General features: G+C 45.1%; 1 protein-coding gene across 2 annotated transcripts in view; it reads left to right on the forward strand.

Moving 5' to 3' along the window:
- Positions 1-27,362, forward strand: part of PAPSS2 (3'-phosphoadenosine 5'-phosphosulfate synthase 2) — a 173,648-nt gene that overhangs the window by 67,300 nt on the left and 78,986 nt on the right. For both annotated transcript variants that reach the window (XM_069239888.1, XM_069239887.1), the window contains exons 2-3: positions 18,424-18,541; positions 20,367-20,602. In XM_069239888.1, coding sequence (XP_069095989.1) covers positions 18,424-18,541; positions 20,367-20,602 — 354 coding nt within the window. The remainder of the gene's footprint in view (positions 1-18,423; positions 18,542-20,366; positions 20,603-27,362) is intronic.

Genomic DNA, 27,362 nt, shown 5'->3' on the forward strand with positions numbered 1-27,362 from the left:
TTTTATGTAGTCAATGCCTAACATGACAGGATTATGGAAATAGTGCCCTCGTACTTTTCGCAGGCATCCTAGATAAAGGAATATATTTGCCTAGAGGAAGCTTGGTGTGAAAGGAGATTTTTGTGACTCTGTTTACTTAAGGTTACCAGGAATTGGCTGGATCCATGATAATGCCGAATGTATGTCGGAACAACGCATGCTGGAACAACGTATGCCTGAACAACGCAGTCAGAACAATGACTGCGTTGTTACCACTAATGCCTTTAACACGAACACTTTAACAACGATTTGTTGTTGTTAAGGCATTCCTGGTAAAGGCATTAGTGAATGGCATGCATGGTTCCAGCATGCGTCCCCTCTGGCCCCCCTCTCCCAAAAATTACAGCGAGCCCCCCACCCCCACCCCTAAAACCACCCCAAGCCCCTACCTGCCCCTAAAATTACAGCGATCCTCACCCCACCCCTAAAATCTAAAACCACCCCAACCCCCCACCCTACCCCTAAAACAACCCCGACCACCCAACCTGTCCCTAAAACCTAAACTACCCCAACCCACCACCCAACCTCTAAAACCTAAAATCACCCCAACCCCCTCCTCACCCCTAAAATTAGCCTGACCCCCCACCCCACCCCTAAAACCGAAAAACACCCCCACCCGCCCCTAAAACTACCCTACTGTCCAACCCTGCCCCTAAAACCACCCCAACCCCCCACCCCACCCCTAAAGTTACTGCAACCCCCCCACGCCCACCCCTAAAACCCAAAACCACCCCAACCCCCACCACGCTCCCTAAAATTACCGCGACCCACCACCCCGCCTCAAAAACCTAAAACCACCCCACCCCCGCCCCTGAAACCTAAACCAACCCGACCCCCAAAAACTAAAAATACCCTGCCCCCCACCTCTGCCCCTAAAACTAAAAATGCCCCGACCCCATCTCCTCTGCCCCTAAACCAAAACCACCCCGACCCCCCACCCCTAAAACTAAAAATACCAGGACCCCCCTCCCCTCTCCTTACACAAAAAATACCCAGACCCCCCACCCCTGCCCCTAAAACTAAAAATACCTGAACCCCCTTCCCCTACCCCTAAACCTAAACGGCCCCTAAAACTAAAAATACCCCTCCTCCTCCCCCGCACCTAAACCACCCCGACCCCCACCCCCTAAAACTAAAAATACCCCGACCCCCCCACCTCTAAAACAGCCCCACTTACCTGATCACATTGTCCTCCCAGCCGACTCCCTTCTTCTGTGCCTTAACTACGCATATGAGTGGTTAAGGCACCAAACAAGGAAGTTGTGGTTAACAAAAGCGTTGTTCCTCTTTCGTTGTCCACGACTTCGTTGTTAGGGAGTCATGGTTAAGGTTGCTTCCCGATAATGTCTACATTCCTCACTTCTGTTGATATAGCTAGTAGCACACCACGTTTTGGGAGCCAAATGGTTGTAGTTTGATAGATCTGTCAATCTCTGTGTGTCATGAGCACTTTTTTAGGCAAGTTAAATTCTAGGCGATTTCTCATTTTGAATTAGTCAATGACTTGGGTTAATTGGTTTAGTCCTGAGGTGTCAAAAACCTTTAGCTTTTCCAGTTTTAGGATTATTTGGATTGTAATAGTAGTAACATAACAGGCTGATTTTTTATGACATCCAGTAGAGGGCTGAGGTAGGCTTTGAAGAGTAGGGGTGCCATGATTGAGCTTTGAAGTAAGCTGAAAAACTTCGAAGTGAATGAGGGCAGCAACGTAACACTGTCTAACGGAGAGTTAAGTGAAGAGCCAGTCAAAGATGATTCCTATGATGCCAGTTTCCACTAGTCTCCCGTGTGGTTCGGGTGACAGGCCCTTTGTATGCAGTTGACAGGTTCAATAGAATAGTTGAGCCACTCCCTTCCTGCTCATCATGATAGTCTTCAGATTTTTCCACAAGGAGGTCAGAGGAGGTTTGGTGACTCTCAGAGAGCAGAACCCAATTTGCTGACCTGAGTGTAAGTTGTTTTCTTCAGGAAGCCATAGATCTATGTGAAATCTGCTCTTTTGATCCGCTTTTCAAAGAATGGTTCTTTTAAGGTAGGCCTTTAGGTGGCAGGGCATAGACTGTTCTTCTTGATGAGTGGTGGTACATAGGGTAGGATATCAGGCGGTCTGAGGTGAAGATGCCTGGTAATAGAGAGCTGTTGATTGCGCTCCTAGCTGGGTCTGTGGCTGTTATGGAGAGAAGGATGTTTCAGAAGGTTTGTGGTGGTCTCTCAGTGATCCTAAAGGTTCACTAGTCTTGACTAGAGCATATATTTTGGGGGCTTAGAGTTGTTTGAAGGAAACAAGTGTTTACTGGGTCAGTCAGCATAGTCTTCTCATTTTGGCCGTGGTGGTCTCAGAGATGGGTGCCCTGTTAGTAGGGAGTAATTCTGGCATCTTTACATTGGCCAAAGGGGGATCTGCAGAGGTGTCAAGGAACGCTTGAGACTAAGGAGTCTTTACAGTGGTGCACGCTGAATTGCATTAATTGGCAAGGATGCACTGGTGTTTATTGGTAGGTCTACTGCTATTGGCAATCTGGTTGAAGTAATTTAGTCTTTTTGTTTGTCTTCTTGTTAAGTCCCTGGAGGCAGATTTTGGGGTTGCTCTATTTCTTCCATCGGTATTGAAGTACAATGATTTCTGATTTTATCTACCCCTGTTTTATTTTAAGGAGTCCTAAGTTAGCATTTGAAGTGATTACTTTTTGAGAAGAATGATTTTTTCAAAGCCACTTGTACAGATAGTTCACTTCTGTTATTTAGTCGGTGATGAGATTGTTGAGAGTCGAGTGCTCAGATGTTGAGCTTGTTCCGCTGTATATCGATAGCTGAGGGCACCGTTGTAGGGCTTATTCTTGTGCAAGACTTGGTGGTGAAGGAGATGAGATGATGGGTGCTCCTGAAGGTTGGTAAGTTCCCATTTACCACGATGAGCCTAGACAAGATGAAGAGGGGATGAAGGTAACAAATTGGCTGCATTCGGAGACCCAGTGGTTAAGTGACAGAAGCTAAGAACTTCCAGGTTTGTCATGATGTTTTAGTATACACAGGAGGTGAAGAGGCAAAGGAGGAGGCGGGGTTTGTTTTGGGGATGGGGTAGGGCAAGTAGATGTGTGCAGAGACGTTACACAGCGTGTTATTTTGGACACATTCATGTGCATATGCCTTTCACTCACTCCACCAATCTCTTTCGTGAATGTGCTAAACTGAGTAACCAGTGACCGTAGGGAACAATAAACGGAACTGACATCAGCTCTTAGATGACAAACTGCAGGAAGTACAGTCCCAGCGCGTGTTCAGTGGACTGCTAATATACCCGGCCGTTTACTAACTAATCTTATTATTATTCTAGATTGCAATAAGAATGGCGCAGAGAGATTCCTCTTGACTGTCTGGATATTTCTCAGATAACCACAGAGGGACGACTGAGGGATATCATTGCATCAGTTATCACTGTTGGCACAGCATTTCTACTGACATTTAATGAGTTTGCATCCATCAGTTTTTGGTTATGAAGTGTGATTACATTGACTGGAAGTAGATGTGAGGCACTGTGAAAACACATCCAAATAGGTACCAGTCAGAGAATCTTCAGCTAATTTTGGGATCGGTTGTATTTAATTACTACATTTTGTGTGCATTACGTCGTGGAGGAGGAGGCACTTATTGCATTGTAATGTTTGATATTCTACAGGTGCATATTTCGGGTGTTTTAAGGTTTACATCCTGTACCTATGTTGTTTTGGCGCCTCCATCTATCGTACTCAACATATTTCTTCCTTTCTCTCTCCATCTCAGACACTCTTGATCTCCATTGTTTCAGTCACATTCACTTTATCTCACCATGCCCCCCATTTTCGCATGCTGCTCAGCCCTCTGTCTTCGGCTTTCACTTGTTTGACTTTTTCTTTCATATGTGCGTCATTTTTATTTCGAATTAGAGTTCGCTTTTTTTTTACTCTCTCTTGCCCCCTTTCTCTGGAAATACCTCTGCCATTCTCTCTAGCAGAAACATTTCTACTTCTCGTTTTCTGTTTGGAATATTTACACTTTCCCCCTGTCTTATTTATGATAACCGTATGTGAGCGTTTGTAATCTCCCTATACCCTATCAACCGGAACGTTCTTCCTTCAGAATCTGTTATACAATTGCATCAGTGCTCGCTTGTAATAATTTATTACAAAGTGTGTAGTGACATCACATTGCTACCTTCGCCAACGTTCTGTGGCTGCTGGATTTGGGGGACCCCTCCTGTTCCCTCTGTGAGCTCACCCTTAAGAGAAGGGAGCTCTGTCATAGAAACCTAGACAGCAGTACCAACCCTTCTATCACAGCCTCGGAACGCCATGCTACGGTGCTGTCTACAGCGCCGATCCGGGGGTAGTCACTAGCCAGGCTGCATTTGTTCCCGTCAAACTCCTTTTAGTCTTGTGGCATGCCAGGGCAAATGGCCTGTGTCCTTTCCCGCCTAGGGTGACCAGACGTCCCGGATTTCCCCGGACAGTCCCGGTTTTTAGAGGACTGCCCCGGTGTCCCGACGCTTCCCTTAACTTTAAATAAATGTCCCGCTTTTTGGGACAAAGGTCAGATTATTAAATAAATGTCCCCCTTTTTGGGACAAAGTTCAGATCATTAAGGGAAGCATAAATTAAAGACGCCTCCGAAGTATGAAATAATTAAAGTAATTTATCTGTTACTGTAAGGCAACACAGACTCCTGTCTGCTCCCAGCAGAGAGACATGGATGGGGGCGGGTTGGTGGTGCAGGGTGGGAAGACAAGCCATAGTTAATTTTATATATGTAGTCTTGTAAATGTATGTATATGGTGTGTGTGTGTGTACACACACACACGTACCTATAGGCAGTGCTTGAAATGGAAAAAAAGAAGTGCAGGTACTCTGTACCAGAGTACCTGCTTATTTCCGAGAAGTGCCGGTACTCTCCAATTAAAAGTATTACGTTTTTCTTGAAAAGTGCAGGTACTCTCCCTCTTAAAATCAAAAAAGTGCTGGTACTCCGTACCGGACAGTACCGGCCCATTTAAAGCAGTGCCTATAGGCACACATTCACAAAGCTACGTAAAACAACGGGACAGGCCAGATATAAAAGTGAGCGTAATGTATTTAGTCCTTCTTTTATGTCTGACTTGTCCCGGTTTTTGCTCCTCAAATCTGGTCACCCTATTCCCGCCTCCCCGTGGTTCAGCCGACAGGTTATTGCCAACAAGTACGACAAGTGAAAAAGCGTAGTAGTGAACGCTTTGGTCACGTTTCCGCCACTTCTCAGCCACCTGTGATTACAGAGCTGGCTTTAAGAAAGTGGATGTTCCCATCCCCTACGGGGCTGTTCAGCTACCCGCTGCCAGGCACGATTGGTCTGTGTTTATTAATTGCACTTTGGGAACTTGGGAAAGCTGAAAATCTGGACAAACAGTTGTTTTTCAGTTTGTAGGCAATAGTGCGGCAGCCTCGGTCTCGCCTTTGGAATGCGAGCATCCTCCTTGCATGTCACATCCGCCTCAGTCGCGGGAGGGCAAGGATACGATCCATGACCAGGAACCGAGGCACGAGCGGCCTGTCCTGTACTAGCAGAGTACAACTTGAATGCCTGCGGCGATCATCTGTCTCTTACTGCCAAAGCCCAGGGTTCTTTGTTCTGGAAAAATAAACTAAAGGCCATATTTATGACCCTAGTTGCATCGCACTTGCAGCACGCAACCTAATGCATGTGCAACACAACTCAAAACTGAGATTTATGAAGCCATTTCATGGCAACCTTGGTGGCTCTGAGTAGCTTCATAAATCTGGAGTTAAGCAACGCTGCGTTACCTTACTCTGCACCAGGGAGGCGTTCCCTGGGAGTTGCATGGGTGTTCCCATGCAGCATCCATGGATTTTGACGCATTCCTAGATGCAGCAGAAGTGGTAGACCTGGGAATGTGCCAAAAACCTATGCCTCCACAGGTGAGGCATAACAAGGAGAAATATCTTTAGTTTTCCTAGTTTTTTCCTCTTTCTATGTGTGCTGTACCCTGCAGCACCCATAGAAAGATGAAAAGGCCCTCAGCAAATTGTTTTTGCGAAGGAAAGTGCCCCTTCCTGCACAAAAACAATCCTACGTGCAACAGAGGCACCCCTGCACCATGGTGCAAGGTTGCATGCATTGCCGCTAGGCTGCCCAATGTGTGCCTGGGGGAAAGGACAGGAATGCCCCATACTGTGATAAATACAGCACATCTCTGCCCTTTCCCTCTGATGCAACGCAGCAGGGTGTGCACTGTGCTGCGCCACACCTTCATAAATATGCCCCTAAGTAAGGCAAAGAGTCGCATTTGAAGTTGATGTGATTTTTAAAGCTCTGTAACCCATGGTACGTCTGGTAAACGCTGGCTGCAGGACTGCCCATCTACAGATACATGCACAGGAAACTGAATGGGAATAGGACTCCTGGGGATTATTACTCACTTTCTGGCTCTATGAAGCATATATTGCACACTAACCACACCAATAACTTAGGTTTTTTAAGCACCCATCACTAGCCCCCGAGGTAAGGTAACCAGAGCAATACTTGATCTAACACTGAATCAACAGATCAAGTTATGAAATGTGTCTTGCCCTAGCTTATTGTGCAAAAGTGGGCTTTCATGCTGTTCATCTCTTTGGGTTCTGATGGTGAACAAGGCAGCTTCGTCGAGTTTTCACTAGAGGTTGTGGGATTTTGCAAAATGCCTCGTGAATTTGTAGTGAACGTTGTAAGGCCGCCCAGTGTGAACAGGCTAGTGGTGTAGGGTTCAACATTCTTTGCTGCAGCTCCTAAACCCTCTGTATCCCTGCTGGCCTGGCTGTTTCTAGCTTACTGTGGGAGCTTGTGGCTGAACTCACTTTTCCACTTATTCACCAAGAACGTGCAGCCTGAGGGCCCATTACCACAGATGCCTACCAATTAACATTAACCTGGGGTAACCTCTCCAAAAAATGTCTCCACTTTGCCTCCAGACATCCATTCTGATGCACTGCTGTTAATGACCCTGGTTAGAGGCATCACTGGGGCACTGATATTATGGCCCACACTGATGGCTTCAGACTTGCCATCAACAACGGGGTCCATGGGTGAACCATGCAGTTAGCAACCCAACTTTTATTCCACTTTTTTTCATTCAATTTCTAAATGTGGAGCACAGTGCGACTTGTCTTTTGCCTATATTGAAAAGCTGCTGCTGATGGTCTCTGGAAGTGTTTGAAGACCAGTGGCCATGGAGTGCCCAAACCCACTGGCTTCTTAGGTGCAAGCTAATGTTACCTAATGGCAAATGTACCCAGCAAGACTTTTGAGTGTCCTGCTTTGAGCACCCTTTCCGTTAAGCAACAAAGCACATTTGATGTGCATGCCTGTTGTAGGACATGCTCTCAATTCTGTGGTTCTCACTGTAAATCAAGGATCTACCCATTAGGGTCTGACGCTCACTGGTATGCTCAGAAACTATGTTCACCTCAGGGACTAAACCTCGCTGAAGAGTTGGACAGAATGAGCAGCAATTGATGCCTGTTTGATCTTTGAGACTGCTGGAGTGTACCAAATCGCTGCAGTCCCCGCATTGCATCTCTATTTACCCTGGGCCCAGCCCAGTGCAAAACTATTTTCTTTCTGGATGGGACATGCTGCCCAAAGAGCCCAATGAGAATCAAAGGAGTGTGTTTGTTCTGCATAGATGTTCATGAACATCACTGCATTATAACAGGTTTGTGTTGGCAGCAGTTCTACCCACCAAGCTCGCTTCTTTAGATGTTATTCATAATCCATCATCTGCTGCATAATCTGCAGAATTCAGAAAAAATGTTTCTGGCTCAAATGGGTCAAAAGTTACTAAAAACTGCACCACGTTATATGCAGGTGAAGGCTCTTAATAGAGGTTGACTGATCACCTTTCTTTTGCTTATTGCTGTATTTGGTTGTTAGGCTGGTACTAATGAGGTGAAAGCTTTGCCCAGATAGTGTTAAGGTATTTAAAAAAAAACTAAATAATGAAGGAAGACCATCACAAAATGTCGGATTAAGCTGCGTAGTTTTTTTTTTTTGCTGCATAGTTTAGTGAACCCTGCAGCATAATTGAAATAATGAAATTATTAAAATGAAGAATTTCTAAACCAGGGTCTTTTAATAGAATATCACTGCAAATGTATCAAACTTTATCGAAGTGACTGCTATTGGAACTTTTATTTTATGTATGCCATATTCGGAAACGTGGTAGGTTTTAGAGCTTCATGTAACTGTATTTCATACATTAACGTGCTCAAAAACAAGTGCGTTGTAGTAAAAACGTCCACATCTGCTGCGGCTTAAAATTCATGAAATAGACTGGTCGTGTTTTTTTAAACACTCCCTCATGTCAGTCTGCATAGGTTTGGACTGGCATCATGATTTGCTGCACCGAGAGTCATTTGACAAAAAAACACCTATTTTCTGATTTTTCCATATTTAAAAATTGGTACAGACTGGGAGATATGTGGTTTTCTGCCTATATTTACTATTTAAAAATTAGTAAAATCGTAATGGACCTCGGTTCGAACCTCGACGTTGGCGCAACGTCCTGTGATTTTGGGCAAATCACTTAATCTCCCATGTACAGCGCCATGAGACCCTCACAGGTGATAATTAAAAAACAAAATACCTGTCCTGCCACGATGCTGCCGGCCACCTCACTCCTCTTCTTTTCTGCTCCTGATGGTGTCCCAACAGTCCCTGGGACACCAGCACAGGCTCCCCATGCAATCCTGGTGCTGCTCTTATGCTATACCTGGTGCTGCTCTCATGATATACGTTGCTCTCATGATATACCTACCATGCGAGCAGCACCAGGATTGGTCTGAAGGGCGTGATCTGACGCTCATACAGTGCATGGGAGTCTGTTTCTCCAACCTGGCTGGGCAACACAGCTGGGCTGGAGAAACCTAAGTCTACATGTCTGTTTGGCCAGCCTAAGATGGCTGGTCAAACTGACATGCGCACTTTTAAGTGCACTCCAGTGATTCTAGTCCACTCCTCCTCCCCCCTCCCATGGCACAGCCCCACCCCGCCATGCACACTCTAGATCAGCCAGCTGCTGAAAAATAAAAAGATAGAAAAATATTGTTTTATTTTTTAGCTGCTGGCTCTGAGCCAGTGGGGCAACGCTCCTCCGCCAATGCGGAGGAGCAGCCACTGCTTCAGACTGCCTGCATAGTCTAGTCATTGGCTAGCTTTGAGGGCCCACAAGCAACATTAGTTTCTGTAGTCATACTTCTCATAAACCTTGACACTTTCACTGGGCTCTTTTCTGCCTTTGATGCTTTGTGGCCTGTGTGCGCGTTTCCTGGATGCTTCTTATCATGTGTATTTCAACACGTGACACCCATATCACACTGAGGCGCAGTGGTGACCTGGTGTCCTTTGGGCACTCAGGGTGATTAGGCACCAGTCAGAAGCTAAACAATAACCTGAAATGAGTTGCTCACAAAACAGATTTAATAGCATTAAATCATGAGCTCTGCTCTTTTCATTTGATACCTCGAGATCAGGCCATTAGATGTGACACTGCGTTACTCCAGGACAGGCTGCGGCAGCATATCTCTGGAACTTACTCTCATATGTGCATTCTGTGCCCCCGAGGGCAATTTAACCTTGCTCAAAAACTGTAAAAAAAACTTGTTGTTTGTGAGAGAAGGTCAGGCAAGAGGGCACTTTGTTGGTATATGAACCCTGTGCAAGACAGAATGAAGTTGAACTGGCACGTGCTGCAAAAAGTTCGTTTAGTTAGAAAAGCTGAAAATCTGAAGGTCGCGTGACAGTATTTATCAGCTGTACCAGAGATAGCACAGCAACATTACGGTGACACTGGCTACTTTAAAACAAAGGCTGTTCAGTAAAACGCTCAAATAGTTGTGACCGTTTAAAGTGGGAAAATACAAATTGCGCGTAGAAGAATATATATATATATATATATATATATATATATATATATATATAATGTTTGTTTGCAAAACGTCTGTAAACCTGCTCAACCCACGCATTACCCGAAAAGCTGCTGTCCTGCAAGCAATTTATTTTGTGTGTATGTAGCACATACGAACAAGCATATAGAAGATAGCCTCACAACCCGGCTGTCTTGGGGATGGTATAACTTTTTAGAATTTGTAATGCTTGCTCATTTCTGTAATTAATTAAAGAATTAAAGTTTCAACAAAAAGCTTCAAATTCGGAAAGCCACTGGTGGGCGAACAGAGAGATTCCTTACTGGCTTCTTCAAGATGGCCGCCATCTCCATGTTTGGACTTTCATACCTCTCCCTTCATAATCACAAGCGGCCCTGGGGGTTCTCAAAATGAAGAATTTGCCCTCACATTTCAAGGCAAGCCCTATAGGAAGCACAGCGTTAAGCTCAGATTGCATAGCAGTCTTACCTCCAGGAAGACATTTATGTAGGACTGATGGATAAACTGCAAAATCTGAGAAAAACAAACTGCTGAGATAAAACCTCCCCTAAGAAAAGAACCACCTAGTCCGGTGTTTAGACTTCATGCCAGTTATGCGAAACCTGATTCCCGAACAGCCACAACTTCTAAAAATAAAAAGTCCTGGATAGCGTTGCACAGGGCCAGTGTACTAAAGTATTTTGGGGTAGCAAACCATGCAATTCGCAAAATCACATGATTTACATCCGTAAAATGACATCTTAGCATTTACGAAAGACCTTTTACAATTCGGAAAAGGTTTCCCAATTGCAAAAGGTGTTTTGGGACTCATTCCGAAGCTAAATTAGGAAGGGGTGTGCCATATGAAATATATTAATTGTTTGGAAGTGCTCAGGAGAAGGAGGCCCAAAGAATTGAGTCATGCAGTGGTTCTAGGATTGATGGTTGCAAAGAAAAATCTAGCTAGGAGACTGAGGGGTGGGGAGGAGAACAAGCTACCCGCCAGCCAGGCATACATAACTGGAAAACACACATGGACTGGAGACTGTCAGCCGAGAAACAAGCGTTGTGAGGGCAGAAGGTGTCCTATGAAATGAGAACAAAAATTTACAACCCAGGCAACAATACAGGGGAATACAGAAATAATCAAAATTAAGCCTCACTGGTGGCTGTTTGGCAGCCAAAGCCCACTATGTAACGAGCTGTTTGAGCTGAGGCGAGAGATTGTGTATTTTTTAATTGAAAGAAATCAATAGGAATATCAAAAATATATAGAATGTGGTGGTAACTGAATCGTCTTCCAAATAAGAATTTGATTTTATAAAAAAAAAAAGCAGCAGTTCCTTTAGGGAACACCAGCTGGTTTAAAAAAAATGTTTCCCATTTGGGAACACAAACTCAAGGATGGTGGTCTGCTTTCTCTCACAAGCCACCAATATGGTATTTGTACCCAGCGACAGGAGATCGCAAATAGCTACCTGCCTAATTAATGCTCTTTAAGTACGTCATTTTGCCACCCATTGCAATTGGAGATTTTACGTGACATTGATACATAGGTCGTATCCAGCAGCAGCTCCTTATAAGGTGCTTCTGGGTGCACCCTCCCCCTGCCCCCCCCTTCCTGCTTCTTGTGAGGTAGGTCCTGCACATTATTTAATTTAGCATTATTCATGAAAACACAACTTTTTTGTTTTCCTAAACAGTGCCATTGCAGAGGTCAGCCCTCTCGCCTCACTTCCAGGCTCATGATGACTGAAAGAGTAAGAGGGGCGAGAAGGCTGAGGCATGATCCAGTAACAGAGTGCTGATAAAATACATCACAGTAAATCTGCTAAAATGTGGCTGTCAGGGCTCACATCATTGCGTTCCAGAAGCCAATGCAATACCATGCAGGTATAGCAGGTCTCCAGCACTATCCCAGCTTCTTCTAGAGCAGTGCTTCCAGTCCTATCAAGAAGCTGAGAGAGGGATTGAGGTGGGCCTTCCCCTTTTCAGTCCTGCCCTTGGTGCTCCGTATGGCTCCTCGTTGGGAATCATGGCTTGGTGGTTTCAATGCCCAGCACCGGATTCCTCTCCGCTGCTGCCATGGAGTCTTTGAGATGACAGTAAAGTAAACAGGGCAAGTAAAGGTATTTCTCTATGGATGTGTGTTTGTGAGTGATTGGGAGTGAATGGGATTGAGTGAAAATGTGTGTCTGAGAGTGCCAATGACAGTGAAAGTGAGTGAGAATCTAAGTTTGAGAGTGTGCATGAATGAGGGAAAGTGAATAGGACGCAGTGAGTGAAGGAGGGTGAGTGTGTTAGAATGAGTGATTTATTGGAGGTTGTGAGGGGCAGTGGAAGTGTGTCAGAGGTGTTGCTGTGAATTGCACTGCAGGTACAGTTGCACTAGGTCCCAGAGTCAGTGAGTGTGTGTAGGTGTATTAGTAAGTAAGAATGAGAAGCAGTAAGTATGAGTATTTTGTATATGAGTAACTGAGTGGATGTGAGAGTGAGTGAGAATGAGTAAGTGAGAGAATGCAGGTTAGAGTTCATGATTGATAAGAGAGTGAATGTGAGAAGAGGGAGTGAGTATGAGTGAGGCAAATTTTGAAAAAAGGGGGGTGAATTCTTCACCGGAATTATGTCCACCACATGCAAAGATCACCAGCCTCCCAGTGGTCTCATGGCAGAATCAGAGACTGATTGCAAAACGTTTGTGTGCAGTTTGTGACCACTTTTTGTGAGTTGTCTTAGTACATTGGGCCTCATGTAAGGTAATGTAGGCATCCTCCTGGGTTTCAACCAGAAGGTGGTGCTATTACAGAAGCCAGAGATTATTTTGTAGTCCTGCAGTTCCAGGGGGGCAGGGGGAGTGGTGAAGGGTAATAGGACTGGGGCATGTGCAAGATTTATTGGCTGGCGACTATCACCGTACAGTAGACAGTAACTCCGGGAAGCAAGCTAATAAAGCCTTGCTAGCACATCTCACTCCCTTCTTAGGTTATGCAGGAGGTTTAAATTGATTTTCTTCCTAGACAGTATTGAAAAATATCCATGTATTAAGTGGGGGCATATTCATTAATAATTCTAGGAAGAAAATATCACTCTGACCAAGAATATTATTTGATTGAGAGGATGAGACTAGGTTGAACATTGTTTTGTTACGAGTGTTGTCGATCTTGCTCGGTGCTATGAATTTTTATTGACCTGCCAAGCTAAAAATTCTCCTTGTCTAGGCCATGTGAGATGAGATCAGCCAAAGCTCACTGAAAGCTCACCTGGTGTGGGATACATGTTAGATGATGGATGTCTAATGTAGGTCTAGTGTGGCCAATTCCATGCCACATTTTCAGGATATCCACAACACAAATTTACTTGAAGTGAATCTAAATGGGACTCATTTGCATAGTGTTATTTTCAAAATCTGGAATGGATTAGCAGTCTTGATGATTGATGGGCACCAGTGTGCTAAACCTTTATGCCAGTTTATTTTAACTTTACAAATGCATAGGTCTTGGGCAGGGTAAGTCATTTATTGCCAGTGATGCCCTTCTTTGAGGCGCCTCATAGTTCTGGATTCACAAATACTTCCCTGAATCAACACCTAGACCCTTGCGTTCTGACATAAATGTCCTCCACTTTTAAAACTGTATAAATACGACCTAACAGATAACGAACAGTGCACCTTTTCGAATGTGAATGACAAATAAGCACAATTTAGACGTTGCCCGCGTTCTTCTGAATAAAAATTCCTGATCATAGTGACATCTGTAGATAGCAAGGTGGTGCTGCGTGTCGTCACATCCGGATGGAGATGCCTGCTCACGCTGACCTTGGCCAGGAAGAGTGAGGGTTCGCGCTAGCAGTGACCGTGCTGTGCAGTGACGTGGCAACGCTCCAGTGGAGCAGAGAACTTCGTTTTTACTCCCAGAACATTGTGTCGGATGAGAGGGACCGTCATTTATTGCAACTGCTCGAGCCGCCGCCTTACGTGACAAAGAATCGCTAGCTCGGAGCCAGTCTATTGAACCGTGCCTTCCTCCCTTGCATGCGACAGGTCGGACACAATGAAGCAATTGTGATTGCAGTTTTATTGATGACCTTTAGTACGAACAGATCGGGACATCAAAGGATGTATAGTCAGCAGGGGACATTATATCTGGGAGAGAGTATCCTCAATCCTCACAAGGATACGGCAAGTCACAGAGAAATTCCGAAGCCGTAAAGAGCCCATGAGTACCTTTGTTGACCATGGAGCTCCGAGGTGACTCTCAGGATCCTTATTAATGTAGCCTAAAGGGACATTTTAGCACATTTGTTTGGTGTTTAAAAATGTTGAACTCCTTTTGCTTCCTAGCCTAAAAGGATATTTTAGAACATTTATTTTGTGTTGAAAAATGTTTGACTCCTTTTCTCTCCGTATCTGGTAACTTATCCCTTACGATGTGTGACACGTTCAGGTACAACCAGCTTTTATAGCCAACATCACTTTGTTTGTTGGGATCTTTGAGCCCATACTTTGATGTTAAAATGAAATCTATATGCCCCACAACTCACAATGCTGCAGTCTAAACGGACAGGATCTCTTGTGAGCTGTAACACCGTTTTCGTCTGCTGTTCAAGTAGTGCTTCACCAGCAACCCCAAGCTGCTCTGAAAAAATCAAAAAAAATTTAAATCTTCAAGGCTGTGGTTAATTTGTAAATAAAAACGTGCAGGTGCCCAAAGCCCTCCTCTAAATCTCGCGGCTGCTGCATTTAAGTGTGCGAGCACGGAATACTGAGGCAGCTTAATCCTAAAGCCATTTTGGCCTTCCTTAACCATTTCCAGCCACTCCCTGCCCCTTCAGCTCACTCTTGCAGCTTTCTGCGTTCTTCTTTTGTGACGCTTTTCCGTCTTTCTCTTCCTTCTTTGTTCCGATTGGTGTCTTTTGCTCACTTGATGTAAAAAAAAAAAAGGGCTGGCTCCCAAAAATAAGTACCAGTCCCCGGCAATGGCCGGCCCAAATTAAGCATTGCTTGGATGGCAGCTTCAGGGCTACTGTTTGATGGAGGCTGCCTATGAGAGCCTGCATTCCTAATTTAATGAGGAAAACTGGAGTGCGGAAGACCGAACACGGTCTCTGTGTACCAGAAAAAGTATAACATACATTTTTATCAGATCACACAAACAGTTTTTGTGCTGCCCCACACCACAGCTTCCTCTCACTAGCAGAAGGCAGTCCTGGTGCAGTGACCTCACTCTTCACCTGTAATAAGCTATTGCAAACTGCTACTGACCTTATGGTTGACGCAATTCCTCCCAAGCCTCATCCTATTACTATAAACTCTCTGGATTCTTCCCTCCATTACTCTAGTTTATCCAACTAACAAACTGACATAACTTCTGCTCAAATTAACTCATACTAATACTGTACTCATATTTCCCTATACTAACCCACCACTAATACTTTTGGGTTCCGGCGTAGCGTGCTCCACACCAAAAAGGTGCTTTGACGCCTCATTAGGGGTAGTAGGCGCTACATAAATACAATTATAATTACAATATTACATGGTTTAATGTGATATAAGGTTGCTTTTGCCGACCAAGTACAGTGAGCAACTTACCCCAAACTGGATACAATAAAGGCATAACACTCCTCACTTTAGAGTACCATGACGTTATAAAGGCACTTGGCTCTTGGTCCTCATGTTGGTTAGAAATAATTTTGATATGTCACCAGTAGTAACTCTACATGCATAAAACAAATAGCACCTCTTTTCTTACCTGTGCCCACTTGCCTTTATTTGGCTTCAATATAGCCATGTCTACCGACAATGTCATCTAAATTATTATGAATATATAGAAGAGGCACACGGGTTATGTGCTGGTGCAGGGGTGTGGCAGTGACAAAACTCACACTTGGGTGACTACGGAGATATATATTTTGGGTTCTGCCACTGGCTGGATTTCGCCCGGGTACCAAAGGAAATGGATGAAGGGTAATGGACGAAGAATGCTAAAGCTACTACATGGGAGTTAGTCAGTTTGAATTATATTACCATGCATAACTTTAATTTCCTTCTTTACATATCTTTCTCTGTGCTTGCCTACCATCTTATCAATGAGCATCACACAAGGTGTCTCAAAGCATGGCATAGTTCTGTACTGTGATCATAGCAAAGGTAGCAGTCAATGGATGTGTGTATATGTGTGTGTGTATATATATATATATATATCTCTTACTGGCAGTCAAATGTAGGTAGTTATACTTAGGACCTAGTTTCAATAGGAAAAGTAGTTTTTGTTTTGATAATAACTTTGGCGCTGTTTGAAAAATCTTCATGAAATTTTAAAAACTAGTTTGCCACTCACTTCAGCTGGTATTTGGAAAGTTCCACAGTGATTCGTCAAGCAGGGCTGAGAAAAAAGGGAGTCCAAAATGTTTGTCCTCATGCAATTTCCCAGAGTGATTTTAGACACCACTACAGCCCGAACCACTGAACGGAATTACACTAAATTTGGCAGAAAGCTAGATCTTGGTCCAGAAAGAGTGTTTTTTGTAATTTGCTGTAAATCTGTTCAGTAGCTTGGAGTTATTGAAGAAAGAAGATGTATGTATATCCAGGAATGCAGATCAGGATCCACATACCAAGAGCAATGCCATGATTGGCAGGCCGCAACCTGAAAGGAAAGTTGTGGCTGCCATTTTTCATACCGGGACTCAGTCCCAGTGGGTGGGAGAATATGTTAAAACTGATAAACTGTTTCATGGTAGAGGTACCTTGACCCCATGGGAGTGATTGAGGGGTCTCTGAGGGACCCCTTATGGGTAAGAAATTGCCCAACAATGTTTTATTTGGGGAATGTGAGGATCTGCGGATCCTCCGTGGGACTCAGCGTGCCCCCCCCCCCCCAGTGTGAATCCATGATGGATCTGCACATCCAGAACTCAATAAAAAAAATTAAACTTGCTCACTCAGACACCCATTCACACACTAACACACCCACAAAACCACTATCACACCCAGTCACAGACCCACACAGCCACTTACATACACACTCAACGAACCACAGCATGGGGTTGGCTGCATGCAGGTGGTTGGCCACAGGGCCTGGCCACAGGCCAGACCCTGCAGTGAACCCCTCACTACGCACAGCAGTAGGCCGTGCATAGCGTGGGGTTGGGTGCATGAGACCAAACCCCTACTGCGCATGGCCAAAAGCCATGCGCGGGTGGTTGAATTAACATATGGTAATTAAATATTACTTTATGTTAAGAAGCCCTAGAAAGTCACTGAAAAAAACAAAGATTACAGGACATTACTGTTAGGAAATAGAATTTAAAAAAATAGAAATTCCCTAAAATACCAAAATACGGGGAAGTTATAGTTAGGTTCAGATACTACACACAAAACCATACAAATTCAGCAGTTATAGTTATACTTATCTCAAAAAACTACAACTCCTACCCTGAGGTAACTTTAGAAATTGGCTTTTTAGAACATTTTGGGTTGGGCATGAAAGGGTGAAAAAAATTAGAGATATCGGGACCCGAAAATTAATTGTGAAGGAGCCATAAGAGAGCGGGGGGAGCATTCACTGACCACTTGCCCAACTCAGAGTCCACAAAGGGTTCCCCTTATGTCAAAAATAAAAACCTGAACCTTGTTGCAGGGTTCACATGACCCAGTACTGCCCCAAAGGTCCATGAATCTTCTGTTGTAATCTGCAAACCAGAATGTGTGTGGGCCCTTGTTGAACCTTTCACAGAGTCCATAGACCCGAAACTTGGTCTGCAGAGCCATGAGGTCCAACAGGGACCTGCAAACCTGTGTGGGTTTATAAACCCAAACTGGGGTCTGCATCCTCCCCATTAAAAAAGGAAAAAAAACTAAAAGGAAAAAAGGAGGCCAGCCTCTGTTTGGCCTCCCAAAGAGTACCTGCAGTGGGATTTGGCCTCCCAAACCATAACTCCCAATCCAAATGCAGTGCTTATCATCTGGTAATATTTAAACTAATAAGTGCAACACCTAAAAGCACGTCAATAAATAGCTCATGCACAAACCAATAAATAATACTACATTGATAGTTGTCTCTTTCATAGCGGTAACAGTAACGGGGTTATGTAATCTCATATTTTAGATTATATACAGCATTTCTAATTGAATCTGGCACATCAGGGTTGAGGTCAAGCGCACTGTATTTGGTGTGCGAGATCTATCTATCTATCTATACTCATATATTCACATAAAAACCTAAAAAAATACAGTGAGTTTTTCAAATATGTTTTGATTACTATTATATGTTTGCCCATTTTATGAGGAAATTGGGTCACAGAAATGACTGAAAATCCTGATCTTGGAAAATAGACATAAATAATATGCAAGTTGTCCTTTGCCTTTATGCTTGTCTGACATACCTGGAAATAGTTTGCAGCAAGCCCACATCTGTGTCTGTTAGGCTAAACATGTATTTTTTCCACTTTCCCACAGAACCACGAACAAAGGTCCACCAATGTTGTTTACCAGGCTCATCACGTGAGCAGGAGCAAAAGAGGGCAGATTGTTGGCACAAGGGGAGGGTTCCGAGGCTGCACTGTTTGGCTCACAGGTACGTGGTTTACATCTGAGTGGTTGGAAATGTGTTTGTCATCGATGCAAGGCCCTGCACGTACATCTTAAGGAGACTAACAAGTTCATTGCATGGACAGTAAACGTGAAAACATATGAAAAGTGTCCATTCTTTAGGTTGTTTGCATTTGAGCCTGATTTTTGGCGAAGCCCTCGGTGAAAACCTGCCTAGATTTGTCGACAAAGATGCAAGTGCCAAATTTTAAAATGTGGGAGCTTGTAGCTCATGCACATAAAAGCCGTGCCCTCCTCCTAAAAGAAACACAACCTTTAACTATGGGATGAATCCTTTTCAGACTGTCTCCAATGTTCTCAGTGCTAAAGACATTCCACCTATAGGTGTCATAATGTTATTATTCCTTATTGCTTGCAGGAGGTTGTTAGTTGAGTAGTTATGCAGTTGAACTTTCTCTCATAGACGAATTATTCCCCTTTTCTCAATATACCCCGAATCTCTTTATATCCTTTGTAATTTGCAGTTATAGGGAACACACCTCTATCATAAAGATTGCTAGCAGTGCCACACACTGATTGTAATTAGTTCACATGATAGTAGAGGTGGGTGAGCTTACAAATTAATAGGGAGAGCCGAGCCAATGATCTGCCTCGGACCTTAGAGCCCGTTCACGAGCTGAGCCCTGAAAATGTTTGCTATGTAAATCATATAGCAAACACATACAATATGACAGTGCCTCACTAAAATTCAAAAAAGTGTTTTGACGTGGAAGCTTCAACATTAATGTGTTACATTATAGCACTGCACTGACGATACCAGTTAGATTACACCTGATCACATTTATTTTTTAAAGGCTCTAGGAGATTAAATGATTTGCCCATATTCGAAGTATGCTGAGCAGAAGCTGAGACTCGAACGTGGTTCCCCAGTTCCAAAGTCAGGAGCTCTGAACGTAATGACATTTTCTGGGTAGAGGTAGGGTGGCAGGTAAAAGGTACTTGTGGGCTCGGCTCGTTATGGGATCGAGGTTTCAGCAGGACCCCGAGCTGAGCTGGAGCCAGGCTTTAGGCTCGAGCCTGGCATGAGCTTTCAGTGGCTCACCCACCACTACATAATACGCATTCTCTATAGATCTGTGTTGACATTTAGTAATGAAATACCAAGCATCTCAGATAATTGTTTTGTTGCAGACTGTCTTCAGGTATCTTTAATTCGTTTTCTGTAGTTCGAGATGCTTCATTGTGGAATGATGTTAAACTACAAAGATGGCGCTGAACATGGCCTTTTGTTTCAGCTCTACTTTACTGATGTAAACCTGTGTGGTAATGGAAGTAGTGAATGAACCCCTCTACCAACTGAAAGATAGCACGACCTGCCAGAGAAGTATAAAAACACACTACATGGTCATTGGGATGCTACACAGCTTCTGTAACCCTGTGGCACTGTACAGAAGGTGTAGTTATGAAAACCATCAACGCAAATCAAACCTTTGGTTGCCTGTTACCTTTTAAGATGTGTCTTTCTTTGGCATACACAGCAATGGTTAAACCATTAGTATCCGTACTTATGGAAATTGTTTTGCGCCTTTATGTGGCACTGTTGAAGCAACATGGGTGTTGCGCTGTGAAAAGTGAACATTACTCACACTCACATAGGAAGCTTTGGATAGTCAAGGTGTGGAGATTCAAGCCCATTGCCTCAGTGCCCGACCTGTCCGTGCATCTTCAACTTTGCAACTAAGAAATGAAGTGATACATTCTGTCTTTGATGTTTCTTATAAAATGCACTTCTGTTTCAGACGCAAACCAAATCGATAGATGCTGAAGTCTTTGTCCTTTGTTTTCTACAGGTCTTTCAGGTGCTGGTAAGACCACGCTAGGCTTTGCTCTGGAAGAGTACCTGGTGACCCATGCCATCCCATGCTACTCTCTCGATGGAGACAATATTCGCCATGGCCTGAACAAAAATCTAGGCTTTTCAGACAGTGATCGAGAGGAAAACATCCGTCGTATTGCTGAAGTCGCACGGCTGTTTGCTGAAGCCGGTCTTGTTTGCATCACTAGTTTCATATCCCCATTTGAAAAGGTAAAACCGACAGATATACTTAATTAATAAATATGCTCTCATTTATATGGCACACTTCATAGCCATGACCTTCTTTGGGCATTAGTTTATACCTGAGGCATGCTCCTTTTCAGAGTAATGTGGGTGTTATCTGCTTGCAGGGCCACTGGAATTATGCGGCAGGGGAGGGCCAAATTATGCAGCAGGGTTGACTAAATTATGCAGTAAGAAAAGGCAAAACATGCAGCATAATGCAGTACATTCTGTAATACTATTATTTCATTATTTTGTCATTGCGCTGTCTATGGCACAGTTTTCATTCAATTAGTACCATTTTAACACCCAAAGATAACAATGAGCAACAGAAATGTGACAAGTCAGCCTTTGCAAAGGGCCTTCTACCGTGCTGCAACACGTTGCTACGTTATCATAACTTTTGATACGTGTGAGCTAGAAACTGTTTTTTAATCTGCAGATTATGCATCAAATGATAGACTAAGTGGCAAATGTGGCAAATCCATATTCATCTGGAAAATGCTGCTGCAGCAAAATCAAATCATTCCAGTCTCCCTGGATGCTTGCAGGGAATTTTAAGTGATTTTCACTCTAGTGAAACATGGACAAGGTGATTTGTTCGCTTCCATACATACTTGAAGTAGGAAATGGGCAAGAGTACCTGTTACTGGTGAACAACCTTCTCCTTTCGGTATATCTGCACACCTTATATTCGATTATATAGGGAGAGCTAGTGACAGCATTTCAATACTAGACATGCACGTTTGAAGCAAACTCACTTGTTCAGTGTTAGCTTATACAATGCCTTCTGTGCCCCAAACAAATGGTGTTGGCTTCTTTGTGAATGGCTTGGCTGATAACAACATTCTGCACCACCTGAGCATTCCTAGCTTTTGGAAGACCATAAGGAAGCAGACTGAGGCAACCCAGGTGAGTATATAGCAGTACTCACTTAGGGGGTCATTCTGACCCTGGCGGCCGGTGACCGCCAGGGTCACCGACCACGGGAGCACCGCCAACAGGCTGGCGGTGCTCCCGAGGGCATTTTGACCCATGGTTGCCCCCTGACTTTTTGCCTTTGCTGATGCTATGTTTACAATTGAAAGTGTGCTGAGGCCTGCTAACCAGGCCCCAGCACCAGTGTTCTTTCCCTAACCTGTACTTTTGTATCCACAATTGGCAGACCCTGGCATCCAGATAAGTCCCTTGTAACTGGTACTTCTAGTACCAAGGGCCCTGATGCCAAGGAAGGTCTCTAAGGGCTGCAGCATGTCTTATGCCACCCTGGAGACCTCTCACTCAGCACAGACACACTGCTTGCCAGCTTGTGTGTGCTAGTGAGGACAACACGAGTAAGTCGACATGGCACTCCCCTCAGGGTGCCATGCCAGCCTCTCACTGCCTATGCAGTATAGGTAAGACACCCCTCTAGCAGGCCTTACAGCCCTAAGGCAGGGTGCACTATACCATAGGTGAGGGTACCAGTGCATGAGCATGGTACCCCTACAGTGTCTAAATAAAACCTTAGACATTGTAAGTGCAGGGTAGCCATAAGAGTATATGGTCTGGGAGTCTGTCAAACACGAACTCCACAGCACCATAATGGCTACACTGAAAACTGGGAAGTTTGGTATCAAACTTCTCAGCACAATAAATGCACACTGATGCCAGTGTACATTTTATTGTAAAATACACCACAGAGGGCACCTTAGAGGTGCCCCCTGAAACTTAACCGACTATCTGTGTAGGCTGACTAGTTTTAGCAGCCTGCCACAAACCGAGACATGTTGCTGGCCCCATGGGGAGAGTGCCTTTGTCACTCTGAGGCCAGTAACAAAGCCTGCACTGGGTGGAGATGCTAACACCTCTCCCAGGCAGGAATTGTCACACCTGGCGGTGAGCCTCAAAGGCTCACCCCCTTTGTGCCAACCCAGCAGGACACTCCAGCTAGTGGAGTTGCCCGCCCCCTCCGGCCAGGCCCCACTTTTGGCGGCAAGGCCGGAGAAAATAATGAGAAAAACAAGGAGGAGTCACTGGCCAGTCAGGACAGCCCCTAAGGTGTCCTGAGCTGAGGTGACTCTAACTTTTAGAAATCCTCCATCTTGCAGATGGAGGATTCCCCCAATAGGGTTAGGATTGTGACCCCCTCCCCTTGGGAGGAGGCACAAAGAGGGTGTACCCACCCTCAGGGCTAGTAGCCATTGGCTACTAACCCCCCAGACCTAAACACGCCCTTAAATTTAGTATTTAAGGGCTACCCTGAACCCTAGAAAATTAGATTCCTGCAACTACAAGAAGAAGGACTGCCCAGCTGAAAAACCCCTGCAGCGGAAGACCAGAAGACGACAACTGCCTTGGCTCCAGAAACTCACCGGCCTGTCTCCTGCCTTCCAAAGATCCTGCTCCAGCGACGCCTTCCAAAGGGACCAGCGACCTCGACATCCTCTGAGGACTGCCCCTGCTTCGAAAAGACAAGAAACTCCCGAGGACAGCGGACCTGCTCCAAGAAAAGCTGCAACTTTGTTTCCAGCAGCTTTAAAGAACCCTGCAAGCTCCCCGCAAGAAGCGTGAGACTTGCAACACTGCACCCGGCGACCCCGACTCGGCTGGTGGCGATCCAACACCTCAGGAGGGACCCCAGGACTACTCTGATACTGTGAGTACCAAAACCTGTCCCCCCTGAGCCCCCACAGCGCCGCCTGCAGAGGGAATCCCGAGGCTTCCCCTGACCGCGACTCTTTGAACCTAAAGTCCCGACGCCTGGGAGAGACCCTGCACCCGCAGCCCCCAGGACCTGAAGGACCGGACTTTCACTGGAGGAGTGACCCCCAGGAGTCCCTCTCCCTCGCCCAAGTGGAGGTTTCCCCGAGGAAACCCCCCCTTGCCTGCCTGCAGCGCTGAAGAGATCCCGAGATCCCTCATAGACTAACATTGCGAACCCGACGCTTGTCTCTACACTGCACCCGGCCGCCCCCGCGCCGCTGAGGGTGAAATTTCTGTGTGGGCTTGTGTCCCCTCCGGTGCCCTACAAAACCCCCCTGGTCTGCCCTCCGACGACGCGGGTACTTACCTGCAAGCAGACCGGAACCGGGGCACCCCCTTCTCTCCATTCTAGCCTATGTGTTTTGGGCACCGCTTTGAACTCTGCACCTGACCGGCCCTGAGCTGCTGGTGTGGTGACTTTGGGGTTGCTCTGAACCCCCAACGGTGGGCTACCTTGGACCAAGAACTAAGCCCTGTAAGTGTCTTACTTACCTGGTTAAACTAACAAAAACTTACCTCCCCCAGGAACTGTGAAAATTGCACTAAGTGTCCACTTTTAAAACAGCTATTTGTCAATAACTTGAAAAGTATACATGCAATTTTGATGATTTGAAGTTCCTAAAGTACTTACTTGCAATACCTTTCGAATGAGATATTCCATGTAGAATTTGAACCTGTGGTTCTTAAAATAAACTAAGAAAATATATTTTTCTATATAAAAACCTATTGGCTGGATTTGTCTCTGAGTGTGTGTACCTCATTTATTGCCTTGTGTATGTACAACAAATGCTTAACACTACTCCTTGGATAAGCCTACTGCTCGACCACACTACCACAAAATAGAGCATTAGTATTATCTATTTTTACCACTATTTTACCTCTAAGGGGAACCCTTGGACTCTGTGCATGCTATTCCTTACTTTGAAATAGCACATACAGAGCCAACTTCCTACATTGGTGGATCAGCGGTGGGGTACAAGACTTTGCATTTGCTGGACTACTCAGCCAATACCTGATCACACGACAAATTCCAAAATTGTCATTAGAAATTGATTTTTGCAATTTGAAAAGTTTTCTAAATTCTTAAAAGACCTGCTAGGGCCTTGTGTTAGATCCTGTTTAGCATTTCTTTTAGAGTTTAAAAGTTTGTTAAAAGTTTGAATTAGATTCTAGAACCAGTTTTAGTTTCTTAAAAAGTATTCCAACTTTTAGAAGCATAATGTCTAGCACAGATGTGAATGTGGTGGAACTCGACACCACACCTTACCTCCATCTACAGATGAGAGAGCTAAGGTCACTCTGTAAACTAAAGAAAATAACAATGGGCCCCAAACCTACCAAAATACAGCTCCAGGAGCTTTTGGCAGAGTTTGAAAAGGCCAACCCCTCTGAGGGTGGCAACTCAGAGGAAGAGGATAGTGACTTGGAGGACAATTCCCCCCTACCAGTCCTATCTAGGGAGAACAGGGTCCCTCAAACCCTGACTCCTAAAATAATAGTCAGAGATGCTGGTTCCCTCACAGGAGAGACCAACACCTCTGAAATCACTGAGGATAGCCCCAGTGAAGAGGACATCCAGTTAGCCAGGATGGCCAAAAGATTGGCTTTGGAAAGACAGATCCTAGCCATAGAGAGGGAAAGACAAGAGATGGGCCTAGGACCCATCAATGGTGGCAGCAACATAAATAGGGTCAGAGATTCTCCTGACATGTTGAAAATCCCTAAAGGGATTGTAACTAAATATGAAGATGGTGATGACATCACCAAATGGTTCACAGCTTTTGAGAGGGCTTGTGTAACCAGAAAAGTGAACAGATCTCACTGGGGTGCTCTCCTTTGGGAAATGTTCACAGGAAAGTGTAGGGATAGACTCCTCACACTCTCTGGACAAGATGCAGAATCTTATGACCTCATGAAGGGTACCCTGATTGAGGGCTTTGGATTCTCCACTGAGGAGTACAGGATTAGGTTCAGGGGGGCTCAAAAATCCTCGAGCCAGACCTGGGTTGACTTTGTTGACTACTCAGTGAAAACACTAGATGGTTGGATTCAAGGCAGTGGTGTAAGTAATTATGATGGGCTGTACAATTTATTTGTGAAAGAACACCTGTTAAGTAATTGTTTCAATGATAAACTGCATCAGCATCTGGTAGACCTAGGACCAATTTCTCCCCAAGAATTGGGAAAGAAGGCGGACCATTGGGTCAAGACAAGGGTGTCCAAGACTTCAACAGGGGGTGACCAAAAGAAAGGGGTCACAAAGACTCCCCAGCAGAAGGGTGATGAGACAACCAAAACTAAAAATAGTAAAGAGTCTTCTACAGGCCCCCAAAAACCTGCACAGGAGGGTGGGCCCAGAGCCTCTTCACAAAACAATGGGTACAAGGGTAAAAACTTTGATCCCAAAAAGGCCTGGTGTCATAGCTGTAAACAGCATGGACACCAAACTGGAGACAAGGCCTGTCCCAAGAAAGGTTCCACTCCAAACTCCCATCCAGGTAACACTGGTATGGCTAGTCTCCAAGTGGGATCAACAGTGTGCCCAGAGCAAATCAGGGTCCACACTGAAGCTACTCTAGTTTCTGAGGGTGGGGTGGATTTAGCCACACTAGCTGTCTGGCCGCCTAACATGCAAAAATACAGACAGCAACTCTTAATTAATGGGACTAGAATAGAGGGCCTGAGGGATACCGGTGCCAGTGTCACCATGGTGACAGAGAAACTGGTTTCCCCTGGCCAATACCTGACTGGAAAAACCTACACAGTCACCAACGCTGACAATCAGAGAAAAGTACATCCCATGGCAATGGTTACTTTAGAATGGGGAGGGGTCAATGGCCTGAAACAGGTGGTGGTCTCCTCAAATATCCCAGTGGACTGTCTGCTTGGAAATGACCTGGAGTCCTCAGCATGGGCTGAGGTAGAGCTAAAAACCCATGCAGCAATGCTGGGTATCCCTGAACTGGTGTGTGTGAAAACAAGAGCACAGTGCAAGGCACGGGGTGAAAAAGTAGAGCTGGAGTCTGGAAAAATGGCCCAGCCTACCAAGAGAACAGGAAAGTCAGTTGGGAAACCAACTGCAACACAGCAAAAGAAAGGGGACCTCTCTTCTCCGGAAGAAGTTCTGCCCTCTGAGGGAACTGAGCCTTTGGAGCTTGAACCTTATCAGGTTGAGCTCTTGGGCCCAGGGGGACCCTCAAGGGAGGAGCTGTGTAAGGGACAAGAAACCTGTCCCTCTCTTGAAGGCCTTAGGCAGCAAGCTGCTGAAGAGTCCAAAGGCAAGAAAAATGGAACGCATAGGGTCTATTGGGAAGATGGACTCCTGTACACTGAGGCCAGAGACCCCAAACCTGGTGCCACTAGGAGAGTGGTAGTGCCTCAGCTGTTCAGAGAGTTCATCCTAACATTGGCCCATGACATTCCCCTTGCTGGACATTTGGGACAAACCAAGACGTGGGAGAGGTTAGTCAACCACTTCTACTGGCCCAATATGTCCAACATGGTTAAGGAGTTTTGCCTCTCCTGCCCCACCTGTCAAGCCAGTGGTAAGACAGGTGGGCATCCAAAGGCCCCCCTCATTCCACTTCCAGTGGTGGGGGTTCCCTTTGAAAGAGTGGGTGTGGACATAGTTGGTCCACTGGAACCTCCCACAGCCTCAGGAAATATGTATATCCTGGTAGTAGTGGATCATGCTACCAGGTATCCTGAAGCTATTCCCCTTAGGTCGACTACTGCCCCTGCAGTAGCCAAGGCCCTCATTGGTATCTTTACCAGAGTGGGTTTCCCTAAGGAGGTGGTGTCTGACAGAGGTACCAACTTCATGTCAGCATACCTAAAGCACATGTGGAATGAGTGTGGAGTGACTTATAAATTCACTACCCCATACCATCCACAAACTAATGGCTTGGTTGAGAGATTCAACAAGACATTAAAAGGCATGATCATGGGGCTCCCAGAAAAACTCAAAAGGAGATGGGATGTCCTCTTGCCATGTCTGCTTTTC

The sequence above is a fragment of the Pleurodeles waltl genome, chromosome 6, assembly GCF_031143425.1.
Source record: "Pleurodeles waltl isolate 20211129_DDA chromosome 6, aPleWal1.hap1.20221129, whole genome shotgun sequence".
Taxonomy (NCBI): domain Eukaryota; kingdom Metazoa; phylum Chordata; class Amphibia; order Caudata; family Salamandridae; genus Pleurodeles; species Pleurodeles waltl.